The sequence below is a fragment of the Halyomorpha halys genome, unplaced genomic scaffold (assembly GCF_000696795.3).
Source record: "Halyomorpha halys isolate HHAL.00 unplaced genomic scaffold, Hhal_1.1 Scaffold180.1, whole genome shotgun sequence".
In the NCBI taxonomy this organism is placed as follows: Eukaryota; Metazoa; Arthropoda; class Insecta; order Hemiptera; family Pentatomidae; genus Halyomorpha; species Halyomorpha halys.
In genome coordinates this window covers 52,677-69,598 of record NW_027107549.1, presented here as the reverse complement: position 1 = coordinate 69,598, position 16,922 = coordinate 52,677, and the positions used below count along the sequence as shown (strand labels likewise).

Here is a 16,922-nt window from a genome sequence, read left to right as displayed (position 1 = left end):
TCTTATACTTATAACATTTAACATTTAACACAACATCATGAATACCCCTACTGTAGGATAAGCCGAATTTGCTACAAATATACTGGTAAGATGAATGAATAAATGAATGAAAAAATAATTTTATTTGGGACATATGTCCCCTAAGAATAAATACATGGTTTATATATTAAGATTTTTATATGGCAAGCATTTACAAATTTTCAGATAGTAAAATGAAATTACATTGGTATATTGGCTTTACTACTGTTTATAATGTTAATCAATATATGCCTGTTTATCTGATTACAATGATGTGGAAGTTTGGTTATACAATAAGTGGAGGAATAGGTCTTGTTTAAAGGAAAGAATGGATGAGGACTGCCTAGGAGGTATTGCCTTCCAGATGTTGGATAGAGCCACTTCAACTCTATATACCAGCGGGAGAATTGAGAGCGCCTTGGGAACCCAAAGATAAATCTTACCAAGCAATTCATGAGTCTCTTCAGTCTCAACTCTTGTCCTGCAGATAGCCCTCCATACACCAAGGACCCATAGTCGAAGTGGGGGAAGACGAGAGAGGATACTAGGAGCTGACGGATGTTCTGAAGAATGGAATTACGGAATCATAGGAATTTTTTGAGTATAGTTATAGATTTGCTTTTTGCTTGATTGAAGATGATGCCTATGTTTTCTTGTATTGACAGGTTACAGCACTTGTTTCCAATCTTAACAGTAAATTTTGTCTGGATTTTTAGCCGACTCAAGTTTCGGTTTTTGGGAATAAATCAATAAAGGACATTTGGGTAAGCGTTTGTGCTGTATTCATACATTCGTGCTCAGTTAGTATTGTCTTCTCCAATCGGCGTGACAATCCATTACTGCGTCCTGGCCTCCTCAACCACTTTCTACCAGTTTGATTGGTTAAGTGGGCTGCCTCTCAGTCGTGTTCCATGTAGACGCTCATTGAGTTGTTTATTTGGGATAAATCAAAGATAATAGCTGACACAAATCCATCGTCTACTATGTTTGCCTCTCTGGAATACATATCGTGTGGATATTGACATTTGTTACATTCTTTGTTTAACTAGCATTTGTTGATATTTTGTTTTTGCTACAAGTGGTATACAAGTGTTTCTATCTTCTGACCGTCATTGTTTACCTAATGAGTGTTTTTTCTGTTGTGATTTTTCTTACACTGTTTAATTGTTTAATTGTGTCAATGAAGCAAATAAATCTATTTGCAATTTTTGATCTTTACACTTTCCTCTTAAAAAACTCAATAAGTTAAAAAATTCAAAATCTTGAAAATTCACCCTCCCACCAACTTCAGCTTATCGAATTGTGAACTTGTTACAGCGGGATTGGATACTTTGGAAAATGGAGTCCTTCGAAGAGCTGTCAAGAGATCAGTGTCTGAACCGGATGAAGGTGGTGATGATTGTGAAGTAGACGTAGGAGGAGGAGAGGAAGAGAGCCCAACCGACAACCAAACTATTCTCAGGCTCCTCGAGCCGAATGAAAAGGTTTTTATTCAGTGTTTTTTTTTTTTTTTCTATTTTATGAAATAAATATCGATTTGACATCACATTTGAACTTTTAGATAAGCCACATGTTTCGATGCGCACGGATTCAAGGCCTTGACACGATGGAAGGTCTTCTTCTGTTCGGTAAAGAACACTTGTACATCGTTGATGGCTTTACCCTCCTCAAGTCTCGAGAGATCAGGGACATTGAATGCCTACCCCCGGATACGTACGACCCGATTCTTCCTCCTCAAGGGACAGTTTCTTCTTCTAAACGACAATGCTCAAAATTTAACTATGAAGATATAAGGTTGTTATTATTTGTGTACAATAACTTTTATTTTTTTCTTTCACTTTTAATGGTATTAAGATTGTTACTACTGCCTCGAAATATTTTAATTAATTATACTATAAATGTTTTGAAGAGTTTTACTTTATTATTATTACTACATATTTCAGAGAAGTACATAAAAGAAGGTATTTGTTACAACCAATGGCTCTCGAAGTGTTCTCTGGCGACGGAAGGAATTATCTCCTTGCTTTTCCTAGAAAAATCAGAAATAAAGTTTATCAAAGGTAATTTTTTAATTCATATTTAATAAATCTGTAAAAACAACTTGTTTTTGTTCAAAATCAACAGCATTGTTAATTATATTTTATAGGTTTTTGTCGTTCGCTACTGGCTTAGCAGATAGTGCTCAGCAGTCTGTTGCTGGTCAGAAGCGTACTGCAAACGTCGAACAAACTGCAAGTCTTCTGTCTAGTCTCATTGGGGAAACGTCAGTTACACAGCGATGGGTGGTAAGTTTTTCTTGTAGAGTTACTGAGAGCTTAGTTATGATTGTCATATCTGCTTGGTCAACATTAGAGAATATGAAAGCGAGAGAGGTATGGTCAGAAGTGAAGAGCACTAATTTGGAGGGTAGTAAACAACTATCCTCTATACACCAGAATTTTAAGAATGTTGTCTGACTACAGCTTGTAACAATACACCCGAACAAAACACATTCTAATAGACAAAATACAGTGTAATCTCGGTAATTGAAGCTTCAAACACTCCAATAATCATAACTGGTGTATAAAAAATTTTTTACTGAATTGATAGTTAAAATAGGAGGTATAATACAAATTTTGTTGGTGAACTAATTTTTTAAAATAAATTCTTACAAAGAGTTTTTTTTTTATTAATACTTTTTGTCACTTATAAATGAAAAGTCTTATAATTTTTACAAATTAAATCATTAAGATATGATTTCAGTTTCTTGTATATGTTTTATTGAATAATCCACTACAGAAATCAGATTAGTAAATATTTTTAAATATGCAATAGAAATATGTTCAAGCTTTTTATTATATATTTTATAATTATGAGAGATAGTTGATCATGGATGACTTATACGAGAAGAATATGGTTGGGGGGGGGGGCGGTCAAAATATAACACAAATAAGTTACATCAACTTATTTGTGTTTGATTTTTTTTACCGCACCCCCAACCATCTTCTCCTCGTCTATATTTTATACTGTTTTCTTTCTCACTTTTATCATTATTTTAATTTTCAGTATTTACATATCATATATGTATTAATCTGATTTTTATAGTTTTTTGTTTGTTCGTATAATTCTTCGTATTTGTTTGTTATCCTGTTTGTTCATAGCCCTGAAGCTCTAAAATTCAATTTCACTTATTAATATTCTTCATTCCTTACAACAATCCCTGATCATCTTGTCATATTCATCACTGATATTTTAAAGAATTATTCCTACCTTGAATTCCCTCAAGAGTATTTTGTGAATAAGTATACATATTCATTATTAAATTTATTAAAATTACTCCAACAAGATATTTTATAATTATTATCATTTTTCCATGTTGCAGCGTGGAGAAATAACTAATTTCCAGTATTTAATGCACTTGAATACCCTCGCCGGTCGCAGTTACAATGACCTGATGCAGTATCCAGTCTTTCCTTGGATCTTGGCTGATTACGACTCTGAAAAATTGGATTTGAATGACTCTGCGACTTTCAGGGATTTCACAAAGCCTATGGGAGCCCAAAGCCCCGAGCGCCTGGAACAGTTCAAGAAAAGGTTTGTTTGATTGTTGTTTTTTTCAGTTATGAACTGTTTATTATAGTTCTGAAATCAAAACTTTGTATACCATAATAATTTCTAATAATAACTTAAATTTAAAATGTTGATTTAGACAACATTTATCCTCAGGACTTAGCCTATTATTGTTGATTTATTTGTTTATGCATATTAATAAATATTTTCCTTGGGGAGACCCTCTTGCTTCTAGCCTGGAATAAGGGATAGCCCCCCTTGCTTCTAGCCTGGAATGAGGGATAGCCCCCCTTGCTTCTAGCCTGGAATGAGGGATAGCCCCCCTTGCTTCTAGCCTGGAATGAGGGATAGCCCCCCTTGCTTCTAGCCTGGAATAAGGGATAGCCCCCCTTGCTTCTAGCCTGGAATGAGGGATAGCCCCCCTTGCTTCTAGCCTGGAATAAGAGATAGCCCCCCTTGCTTCTAGCCTGGAATGAGGGATAGCCGCACTTGTTTCGATTGTAGAGACATTGTATGGATACAGAAAAATGATTTTTTTATACAAGTGTATATTAAACGTGACGTGATACAGAAAAATTAAATAACATCTTTAGAAAAAAAAAAATCTTTGGTTAATCACCACACTGCTTGTTATAAAATAAAATGGTTTATTTATTAAATTTTAGTATTAAAGTGTTTTTTATTTTTCAGATATACAGAATGGGATGACCCACACGGCGAAACTCCACCTTACCACTACGGCACACATTACTCCTCTGCGATGATAGTCTGTTCATATCTAGTGAGGATGGAACCTTTCACCCAGCACTTCTTGAGGCTACAAGTGAGTTCGCTGACATTTCACTATCTAAAATTTACTTAATTTAACCCTTTGCACTCGAGGGTTCCATTATGGAGACAATGAAAATAATTTTCAGTCCATAACATGAGGACAAAGACAAATCGTAGAAGCTATTGTGTTTAAGGTATTTCGCTTTTGGTAACAAATGACAGTCACGACTTATGGATAATTATGCTGGTAATATGAATGAAAAACAACTTTGAGAGCGAAGGTCTAGTAACAGTTATGCAATTTTTCTTCTTTTTTTTTTTTTAATATCTAAAATCAAAGCCTTCAGTACATGTCAATAATATCGTTTTATTCACAAATGGAAAGGCCAATTAGATGAAAGAGCGTTACATGATAGCGATTCAAAAGTTGGTAGTCTCTTATAATTGGACCTTAATTTACCTATCTTTTGTTTGCTGAACTGATTATTTTTTTATAGCTACACCACCTATCTACATATACATAATTGTTATCATATATATATAAAGTAATATACACATAACTATAGATAAACATAATTGTTTTTAACCTAACTAATATTGTTTGAGATAACAATGTAGCGAGGGAAACCAGGCTGACATCCCCATAGTTCACCCTGAACCCACAATATAGCGCCAGCACAAGCCCTTCAAAATCTATTGTGTTTATAAATAATCTTTTGTAAAAATATATTGTTATTTTCATATATCAATAATTTTTATAACCATGAGAGATTGTTGAACGTGGATGACTTATACGAAGAGAAGAGGGTTGGGGGTTCTGGTCAAAATATAACACAAATAAGTTGAAATAACTTATTTAATCGTGTCAACGTTTTGGTAAGAATTTCTAGCCTTCATCAGGGCTGTTAGCTTGAAATGTTGGACTTCAAGAGAATAGCCCTGATGAAGACTAGAAATTCTTACCAAAATGTTGCCACGATTAAATAAATTATTTCAACTTATTTGTGTAACATTTTGACCTCACCCCCAACTGTCTTCACCTCGTAATAATTGTTATATTTATTACTTGATCATACAATAAAGAAAGCACACCAAAATAACAGAGTTTTTAAAATATTTGAATTTGCTCAATATGGCTGCGATTCAATGAACTTTTCACAAGACACTTGAACGATATCTTTTGTGACTGGATATTTTACTTAACAAAATTGGTTAGCTTTTAGGTTTAATACCACAAATAAAAATGTTGAAAAGATAAATCACATAAAACCTACTAACAATAATTTATATATAAAAAATAACTATTTGCTCATCAAAGAGGATATTATACTAAAAATCTGATGTATAATGTAAAAAATATAATAAAAATAACGATTTACTCATAAAAGAGCATATTACAATATGCTCCAACTGGAGACAAGGTGGTTATTAACCCAACCAGATTCTAGTCATTGCACTGGTAGTGGAAACCTCTCATGGTAGTTCGGTCTGATAACCATTTCTGCTATATTAAATCAGATTTTTTTTATTATGCCTACCAAAGCCTATATTTCATAGGCCTCCCAATCCTCACTCATTTCCTAAGATCACACGAATTCGTGAACATTCTTTGTTGAGGGCCTTCTATGGTGTAGTCAACTGGCCAGAATACCACTGTAACAGACCTATATAGATAGTCTCAACAACAGTATTATTGTAATTATGACATTAAATAGATATTTATTGTGAAAAGTAATATATTGTGGTGCATGTTTCAGGGAGGCCATTTTGACCTGGCTGATAGAATGTTTCACAGTATTCGAGAAGCTTGGCTATCAGCGTCCAAACATAACATGGCTGACGTTAAAGAACTTATCCCTGAGTTTTTCTACTTGCCACAGTTTCTAACTAATGCTAACAACTTCGATTTAGGTATGTTATCTTCAAGCTTGATTTTCTATAAAGAATTTTTTATCATATTCTTTCTTTTTTAGTTTGCCTGTCTTCCCAATATTTGTTCATATTTTTTAACTTGGAAACTCAGGGACTTATCATAATTTTAAAATATCTTCCAAGCTCATGCCTGTTTTGTTTTTTTAACTTTGTTTCAACAATTGAATAAATGGATTCTTACCTCTTTTTACATCTGATTTTTTTTTTTTAAACAGGTTCTATGAAATATTTCTAACTTTAAGTGAATTTTAGATTAACTATGTCATTTACTTAGTTTTAATGTTGGCAAATCTTCTTTAGAAGAAGGTTCTGGTTTGGTTACCATGACATGGTTTGGAGCTGGGTATCTATTCTTTACGAGTAATTGTTATGTAACATTTCTTCAAAGTGTTTAATATTTATTTTCAAATTTAAAACATAAAAAATGTTTAAATGATACACTAATAGATGCTCAAATGAACATTTGACATTATAAATAATGTTTTTAATTTGAGACTACTGTTGCCTTTCTTGTTTTTTTTCTCTCTTTAATTTTATTCTTAATTTAATCTTCTGTACATTTATTTTCAATTTGCTCTTCTGTTTACAAAAAAAAAAAAGTAATTGAAATAAAAAATACTGCCTAATCTTTTTTAACAGGTCTGAAAAATTGAAGACGCTTTCTGTCAAATCAGTTTTTTTTTAAAAAGTATAATGATAGATTTTATTACGATGGAGGGCTCAAAAATTCATTTACTAGATTCTTTTTTGAATCAACATGACTGTACTAAAAAAATCCGTTATGTAAGGAATATTGTTAGTACAATTAGTTCGATTTACAAACATCTAATAAATATATTCTTGAGCCTGTCAACACAACAATTATTTCAAACAATTTTACAGTTGCATCTTTATAAATCTGAAGCAGCTATATGTAAATTTAAACTCTTAATAATTTTATTAAAAAAAAAATTATGAGTAAGTCACATTTTATTGAACGTAGGCTGCAAACAGAACGGTATTCAACTCGGAGATGTTGTCTTACCGCCTTGGGCTAAGGGAGACCCAAGGGAATTCATCAGGGTACATCGACAGGCTTTGGAATGCGACTACGTCTCCCAGAACCTTCACCATTGGATAGACCTCATCTTCGGCTGTAAGCAACAAGGATCTGCTGCAGTCGATGCCGTCAACGTCTTCCATCATCTTTTCTATGAAGGAAATGTCGACATTTATAAGTAATACAATAATCCTTTGTTTATTTTATTGTATTTTTCTATATGCTTATTATTCTATTAATGATTATTTATTTATTCTAGTATCGATGATCCTTTGAAGAAAAATGCTACTATTGGATTTATCAACAATTTTGGACAAATCCCTAAACAGTTATTTAAAAAAGCACACCCTGCGAAGAAGCTCGGGCAAAGAGTGTCCGTGCTGGACCCCACTCCAATCAGTACTGCTCCCTGTTTCTTAGTAGAACGTCTGTTTTATCATAACCTGGATAATCTGAGGCCCTCGCTTCATCCAATCAAAGGTATCTTTTAAAGTATTTCTTCACTTATACAATTTATATAGTGTGAAATGTTAGTAAATACTTTTATATACAGTAAAATGTTAGTTTAACTGATCTAAAAAGGTTTTAAAGAAACTTTGATGTATCTAAAGATTTGTTTTATTGAGATCATTTTTATCTAAGAATTTGTTATTTGGATGTTTAGAACTTTTTTTTTAGCTCTATAGACTGTGTAAGTATTTGGCCGCCTTCTCCACACCTGCTTATCTCGGGCTACTGTTTTCCAGTTTGCTACATTGCAGCCCATCTTAACCTCCTTGCCTTCATATCGTGAGATATTGATTGACCAGTCTCTGTAAGCAGTTCACTGTTAGTTCTTCTCCTCCATGTGCTTAAGCTTTGATCTCAGATTGTTCCTGTTATTGTACGGATTTTCCGTTTAAATCTCTCGATTCTGCTTTCTGGGGCACCTGTTAGAGACCAGGTCTCACAGCTGATATCAGCTTTATCATTGTACACTCTTATCTTCAGATTTTTAGAGATTTTTCACGATTCCAGTATTCTTGAGAGACTGTTCCCGCACGTTCTACGCTGGTCTATCTCAATCGTTGATCATTTATTGATGTTATTGTGGAGCCGAGGTATTTGAAACTGTCTTCCGGAAACGATTTGCCATCCACACAGACCATGTCGCTAGGATGGATTTTTCAGCTTAAAATCAAATACGTTGTTTTATTTTCATTTACTTGCAAGCTGTTTTTCCTCTGCTTCTCTTCTTAAAGTCTTTGACTTCTATATTATTACATATTATATATTCCTTATTTATTGACTTCAGTATGACAAGTTGTTTAGAATTCAACCTCGTTTAAATGATTGATATGTCTGGTATGAGATATAACTCATCATAATTAAAATATGAGCATAGTATGTATACATTCTTATTTTACAAATCTAGAAAAGTAATGGTACTTACTGCGTATTGTAAATTACTTGGAGATTGAAATTACAAATAAAAATATTAACACAACAAGTAATACAGTGTTGCCTTAATGCTTAGCTCTGTATAGTTTAAAACTAATTTTGCTCAAATTTAAAAAAAAATGTTGTTGGAACAGTTTCAGTGCCATTTATTAAAATTATCGCTTGCTTATAAAAAATTATGTTAGTAAATACGGAGTAGTACCACTTTGACCCGCTGTCTGTCGAGTGCCAAAAATGACTAATTGACATGTATCTTTCTTATTTCCTATTTGTTATAGTAAAAAAAAATCAAGGATAATCTTAAAGAATATTTTTGAATTTTTTATTTTAAAAATTTACAGAAACGGTATTTAAACATTTTGACTGAGAAAAAATATAAAATATAAATTAGAAACGGAGTCCTAACCTATTGAAGATAGGTTTTATTGTTTTGCTTTTTTTGGCCAAGACTCTCTTTGAAGTCCTATACTGCCTAATCATGGTTGGGGTCAAAGTTTTTCATTTTGTGGGACCGCCACTCAGTGAAAAAAGTCAATGTCCCAGGCCAATAAACATCTAATTGGTAAGACGGTATCTTAACCACTGAGCTACAGATGGCTATATTAGGTTTTATTGTTAATGTGTTTGGTAATAAGAATTTTTTTTTTTAAATAGTTGTTTATGTATTGAAATACTATAAGTAAGCAGCTATATTATAAAATTTGAGTAGGAAACTGTTATGATATTATTTTGATAATTGTTTTTGTTTTGAAGATTATATGACATGGGCAATCGGCTTGCTAGTTAAAGATGTTTTTTAACGAATTGTGACAAATCAATAATTGAGATATGTTTAAGAAATATTAGTATTATGAATGAGGGAGTAAGACGGTTATAATGCGAAAACAATTTTTAGGTTGTTTCCTTGATAATGACCTAAGGGCCAAAATATTGGGGGATTAAAATAAACTGTTGAAAGTAATGTTGATCATTTTTAGTTTTGTTATTATTAAAACTTACTGTATTATGTTAGAAAAATATACAAACTGACTAAACACGTTGGAAAGAAATGGAAGGAGGGTTGCAAAGATTCATGTCTAGATATGTCCATTCATTTTACTGAGAGGAGTATGTATACATTGTAATATTCCAGATTTATTAAAATAAATAAAAGGAAACCTAATAGGCCCCACTTCTGTACCTCATATTCACAAATGACTTACCAACAAACATCAATATACTAACTGTGACGTATTCAGACGACACTGCTATCATTTCGAGAAACACAGGCCACACTAACACTACAACATAGTCTAAACAATATACAGACATGGTGCACACGATGGAACATTAAGATTAATCACGACAAGCCACATTTATTCTACGACACAAAACATGCCCTTCAGTTTACATTGACAACCACCCTATACCACAAACAAAGTGAGTAACTTATTTAGGACTTACCTATGACAGAAGATTGACATGGAGTCAAGACAAAACATAAAATGCTAAATTTCCAACTGAGACAATTATATTCTATACTACACAGATGTTCTAAATTACCGCTCTGACAGAAACTTAATGTTTACAATTACTTACTAAAACCCATATGGACTTATGCCTGTCAAATTTATGAACATGCTAAAAAGACACTGATTCAGAAAATACTAAGTTTTTTTATTTTTAAGACTGGCAACAAATTCACCACTCTACGTTTCAAATGAGACCATTCACACTGACCTACGCATTCCAACTGTAACGGACCATATTCATATGACTTATAAACGGTTTCACAACACGCTACTTGGACATTTCAATAAATGTATTCGACAGATGGCAACACATAACATTCCTGACCTAACTCGGCATAGGCTGAAGAGGAGTTGGATGTAGGACCTCCTAGTGTAATTAAAAAATTTACTAAACGTCAGGAGAAGTGCTATCTCCCTCATGCCAACTCATGCCATGCCTGAATAGAACATCTCATTTGCTGGTTGTAAAGTACATTTACAGGTGCAAATAAAGAAAATGAAAGATAAAAAAAAAAAAAAAATAGTTTTTATTCTCAGATCTAAATTATAACTTTGAAGATGGCAATGTTTAAATGAAAAGATTAAAAAATATTAAATAGATATAATAATTTTATTTTAAATTATATATAATATTATTGGCTCTTATCTCAGGGCGGGTTTTCCAGATAATCAAAACACAATGGTACTTAACTAAATTAATGGCTACTTTTACAAATATAATTAAAACCTAGGTAGAGCAAACTAACTAATTATATAATCTTCTTTGATGATTGATGGTTATTGATGTTTTCTTTCTCAAGATACTACATCTAACAGTCAACAAAGGATTCGGTCACCTCTGCTTCCAGGAGACGTCCTCTTACACAGGGATCCAAACAAAGAGTGACTTCACTTTCTTTAAAGATATCTCTTCTTGGATGACTGCTGACTCTTGAAGTCTTCTTTCTATTTATCTAACACTGACTGTAAACAAAGGATGTTTAGCACCCCCTGCTTCCAGGAAACGTCATCCCTCTCCCGGGCCTGAACAACAAGGGTTTTCTTTGTTCATTGTTCGATAGTAGATGCAAACATCAAGTGTAGCACAACCGCTATAATTCACTTACAATGATTCACTGATATAAATACTTCATTGATAATTGCTATCGTCTTCTTTTTCTTCTTAGATTAATTTGTACTATAATCATGGTAGAGAAACAACAAAAGTTGAAAAATTACAATCCACCCACTCAACATAGAAGTAATTCCACAAACTTCAGAATGACGCGTGCCTCCACATTAAAATATTTTAAACGACTTTGTTTTGGCCTCCATAACTTCTGAATGATGAAATTGGTTAGTCTGTTTTTGGTTTTATATAAGACAATCTACAAATATTAATCTCGAAACATAAAATAAAATATAACTAAAACAACTTTTAAAAAAGTAGGCATTACAATATATATTGAGATCATTTTCACTATATAGACACTACCATTGTGAAAATTCATTCAACAATGATAAGTTATTTTTTCTGAGTCTTTTTTTTTTTTAAATTTGTTATATAAAGGTTTCTTTCAAATAGATTTGAAAAGAAAGTTTCCATTGTTTCTACTCTTATTTAGTCCTAACCATATGGAGGGATTACTTTATTTTGATATTAGAAAATATAAGATTAATCATTTTGTTTCAGAGCTAAAAGGATCTGTTGGCCAGATCATCCAGTGGGAGAAATCTGTTCTTGCGACTGAACAGAATAAAGTTCTTGTACCTCCAAATTATACTCGCTACGTTGCCTGGGGCTTTGCTGACCATACCCTGAGGATGGGAAATTATGACAGCGATAGAGCTATATTCACCTGTGAGACCGTCATGCACACAGTTGGCGAGATTGTGGCCTGTGTATGTCCGAATGCTAAAACCATCATCACAGCCGGAACAGGCTCGGTAATCAACTTTTATCCATTCATTCATACATTTGTGTGCAGAAAAACTGAATCACATATTTGTCATTTTAATGGTGTTAATATTAGTTGACTGTAGATAGATATGAGGAAAAGATGGTCTGGGGTGGGGGAGCAAAGATGCACAAATAAACAAGACCTATTTATTTGTGCCAATGTTTTAGACCTTATCAGGGCTGGAAAACAAAATGAGATAACAACCTTAATTCAGAGAAATATAAAAATAAAATAATGTCAAAAAAACTTGAAAATATACATAACAATAAATTAAGTAGATAGTAGATGTTACCACAATTAAATAAGTTACTTAACTTCATATTGTGCTTCTTTATGTAATATTATGGTTACATATATTTGTTTCTCTCAATTTTATTTTTTCTTTCCATAATTTTAATTTTTAAATTATTAATAAACTAAAATATTCATATTCCTTTGCATTATATAAATTCAAATTTTTATTTTATTTCCTTAATTATGTTATTTTTACTTACTTATTCAATTACCTATGTATACATTTTATTTTCCACTTGTTTCATCACTTTAATTTTATTAATTCCATCCTGTACAATTATTTACTTTATGTCATTCTATTTATATTTTATTTTCTGTATTCATTGGTTATTATCTTGTTCTGTTCTTAGCCCTGATGAAAGCTAGAAATTCTGGCCGAAACGTTGGCACAATTAAATAAGTTACTTCAACTTATTTGTGTTATATATAGGAGCTTCTTAAAAGACCTAGGTCTTAGGTATGCTAGGTATTAGCATCGGGGATATTGCCATCTTGGCAGAAAATATTATTTTGGACTGTCTGGGGATCATACAACATCACCTGCATGGGAATTAGCTCGGAGATTATTCATTGTTTTATTTATTTATTTTAATATGTGGACCTGTCGATTTGTGTGTTTTAACTTATTTATTCATTAAATTATTTTATTTGTACTATTATTTATTTATGTTTTTTAAACTTATTTATCCATTCAAGTGTTTCTTGTAACCCGGCTTTTTATTATATTTTCCTTTGAATCTATGTGTTAGTCTTGTTCTCGTACAATGTATTTATTTGTTTGTTTTTTGGTTAACTGATCTACTGCTGTGACTATTATTAATGGTCTGATCTCACATTGCCGTCTAATAGTGAATTTGTTTAGCGGGTCACTGGAGAGGATCTAGAAGGGTGAATTCGGGAGAGTGAATTTGTTGATCGGGTAAATTAAAAATTGTGAAATGGTGAAATTGAAGGAACAGAAAAGGGAAAGAAAAAAAGGAATGAATTGAAATCTTTGTATTTGGTGTATAGAGCTATAGATGTATATATGACATTGATTGTAAAAGGAAACTGTAGGGGAAAAAAACTGTTTTCTTTTATTTTATTATACCATGTAATTATATGTAATTTATATCTGTTCGATTACGGATTGATTAGTATGCTGTGTGATGTAGCAACCTGATGTATTTGGGCAGCATAGATGAATAAAGTATTTCTCTCTTTCTTGATCGCACCCCCAACCATCTTCTCATATAATTAGATAGTAGTTGATTCTAATAGAAGATAAAATATAATATTATAGAGGTTAGAATTATACAAAATAAATGATATATCATTTATTTCATTATGTTTATTTATTTGAACTCTGTCTCTTTTTTAATTTTTTTTTTTTTACTTTTTTTTTGTAATTCTTACCTCTGAAATATTGTATTTTATCTTCTATTAGTATTAAATACTATCTACTTAACTTATTGTTATTTATATTTCCATGTTTGTTTATTATTATTTTATTTTTCTCTGAATCATTTTGTTTTTCAGCCCTGAAATTCAGGTTGAAGTCAGCACAAATAATAAGTTTTGTTTAGTTATGTATTTTTGCTTACTGTACTCGACCCCTCCCATCTTCTCCTCATTTGTTATTTTATTTCTTATTGATGCCATTGTTTACCTAATTTAAGTTATGTTCTATGTACACCTAGTAACATTCTACATAAGTGTCTTTGCACTAAAAACTATCCTCAAATCATACTTTTATTATTTTTACTCCATTACGTAGATATTCATGTATTTAATTTCTTATTTTTTTTACATTCCAGGTCGTTACTATTTGGGAATACAACAAGAAACAGATTAGTGTCGTGCAAACACTGACAGGGCACAGCGAAGCAGTAATCTGCCTCGCTGCTAGCCCTGCCTATAATGTAATCGTGTCTGGTTCAAGAGATGCCACCGCCATCATTTGGGATCTTTCTCATCGCATATTTGTGAGGCAGTTGATTGGCCACAACGCTCCCGTGGCTGCTGTTGCAATCAACGACCTCACTGTAAGTTCTGACTGTATATTACACCTTAAATAAGAAATTTAACGTTAATTATTGAATTATAAAATTCATTTTTGTAGAAACTAGAATGATATTTCCGATTTTAAGCGAAATTATCACCTGAAAGCGTAGCTTGCAATTTCTTTTATGAATTTTTTGTATAAAATAATTTACATCCAAGTTATGTCTTCAAACACTCTATTATTTCTTTAAATGTCCAATGTTCCGGCCAATTATGCCATCCTCAAGTACTATATTAAATAACTTTTATTATGGATTAATTTTTTACAAATAACATTGTTGCTAATAATTTAGTATACCTTAAATACAAATTTACATCTGACATCCAATAATTTAAACACTTTTTTCAGTCTATCCTGCCCAGATCACTAATTTCAATCAAATGACCCTATGAGACAATAAAACATTATGGAATCATATTAATTTATTAATAAGCTTGCCTTATCTTATGCCTAATTACCTTTCTATTAAATTGTAAAGCTTTTAATTACAGATCAACCTAACACTTATCATTCTCTTATCATAAATATTTTTAACCTTCTTTACACTTAGGTCAATTCTTATTTCTTTTATTATTAAAAGAGAGTGTTAAGGAGACGTTCAGGAGGCGGGATATGGATTGGAGTAAGAGAAAGGAGATGGTCCAAGAGCGAGATATCTGGTCCAGACTCTGCAAATTGTAACCCCACACTGCGCAAGCGGTAAATGGGATAAAATGATTATGATGATGATGATTAAAATTTATATCAAAGTTAATTGTAAATATTAACATAAAATTTAACCATATTTTTTATAAATTAATTTTGCTTAAAATCTCTGCATAGTGTTAGTTCGAATTTCCTGTCTGTTTTAAAATTCACAGTATAATAAAAGTTAAAATAAACTCAAGCTCATAAAATTGTCTACAATATGATACCAAAAGAAGCTCTGTAGGATAACTTATCCAGATAATATTGACCATTCACCCCAAAAAATAAAAATTATATTTTCTTTCAGGGAGACATAGGAACTTGTGCTGGAACTTGGCTTCACGTTTGGACAATCAATGGGGAACAGCTGTGCAGCGTTAACACCAGTGTGGGCAGGGCCGATAGAATGCAACAGATATTGTGTGTAGCTTTCTCCGAATGCAGAGAATGGGACTCACAAAATGTTTTGCTGACGGGATCCACTGATGGAGTTGTCAGGGTATTATATCTATTATTGTTTATTGCATTTTGCCTCTTACACTAAGGGCACCTTAAGTTTTTTGAAAATAAAGTGTTACATAAAATATTCAGACTTAAAAAGGATGAGTTAACCAAAGAATTTAGAAGGTTATACAACCCTGAATTGAGGGAACTGTTTATTATTCAATAGGAATGTGGTTTTGTTATCATTAAAATGGTATATTGATATAATCTGGTCTAATTAGTTTAACAGTTTACTATTTTATCATTTTTACAGATGTGGTCTATAGATTACGTTCAAGTGCCTAAAGACAGCCCGCTGTCTGGAGACAGTATGATCGATGACCCTCCGCCTACCCCGAGGCCTCTAGCCTATCCTCTGATCAAGAGTAAATCGAAGAGTGTCGTGGAAGAAACCAAATCTAATGTTCACCGGCGCCTCGGCAAACAGATGCATGTTTGCAGCTTATCCACTGATTATCCTAATGACGATCGAGGTAGTTCAATTTATTTGTAAATAACATTTTAATAGTTTTATTATGCTCTCTTTTCTTATAAAGTTAGAACTTATTTCTGTCGAATCAAAAATAGTATCAATGGTTGCATGGATCACACATAATTTTAGATACTTTCAATGATAATAAATATGTACATTCAAATTAGGCAAAGAGCAAATTAATTATATTAAATATTTCAATTGACTTATTTCCTCTTGTGGTGCAGTTGCAAGTCTTGCAGCTAAAAGTGGATCTGAAAGTAGTTTATCAGAGGAATGTGAAAAGCAGCTCATTGAGAATGAGAAAAAGAAGGCTGAGAATGAAGCCCAAGCTCAAAAAAAGAAACCAGATATACAAGAAGAAGAAAAAGAAAAGTGCAGTGACGAAGAAGATGCTAACAAGAAGAAAGAGGAAGATCAGCCGCAGCCTGTAGTCAGGCGTAGGCGATCCTCTGTTCGGAACAATGCCCAGGTAAAATCGTACAATTATTTTACTAATTGTTTTATGTATAAATATTATACTTTGATGATGTTACCATAGTTTGACTAATCTCTATAAGTTGTTTACTTTTATATCAAACAATTAAGTAAACTAAGATAATGTAAATTGTATGACATTTACAGATAAAGGGTGTTTTTTTAAGCCCGATAGAACTTGAAATTGTAAAAAATAACACAAAAAATTAAATTGTAATCAAAATTTTTTTTTTATTCGAAAGAT

General features: G+C 32.2%; 1 protein-coding gene across 2 annotated transcripts in view; it reads left to right on the top strand.

The window, feature by feature from the left end:
• Nucleotides 1-16,922, top strand: part of bchs (WD repeat and FYVE domain containing 3 bchs) — a 90,389-nt gene that overhangs the window by 60,571 nt on the left and 12,896 nt on the right. For both annotated transcript variants that reach the window (XM_014418138.3, XM_014418137.3), the window contains exons 42-55: nt 1,336-1,502; nt 1,580-1,812; nt 1,962-2,078; nt 2,165-2,303; nt 3,380-3,591; nt 4,258-4,390; nt 6,096-6,249; nt 7,253-7,487; nt 7,569-7,789; nt 11,933-12,186; nt 14,291-14,518; nt 15,533-15,724; nt 15,983-16,202; nt 16,429-16,673. In XM_014418138.3, the coding sequence (XP_014273624.1) occupies nt 1,336-1,502; nt 1,580-1,812; nt 1,962-2,078; nt 2,165-2,303; nt 3,380-3,591; nt 4,258-4,390; nt 6,096-6,249; nt 7,253-7,487; nt 7,569-7,789; nt 11,933-12,186; nt 14,291-14,518; nt 15,533-15,724; nt 15,983-16,202; nt 16,429-16,673 (2,750 nt within the window). The remainder of the gene's footprint in view (nt 1-1,335; nt 1,503-1,579; nt 1,813-1,961; nt 2,079-2,164; nt 2,304-3,379; nt 3,592-4,257; nt 4,391-6,095; nt 6,250-7,252; nt 7,488-7,568; nt 7,790-11,932; nt 12,187-14,290; nt 14,519-15,532; nt 15,725-15,982; nt 16,203-16,428; nt 16,674-16,922) is intronic.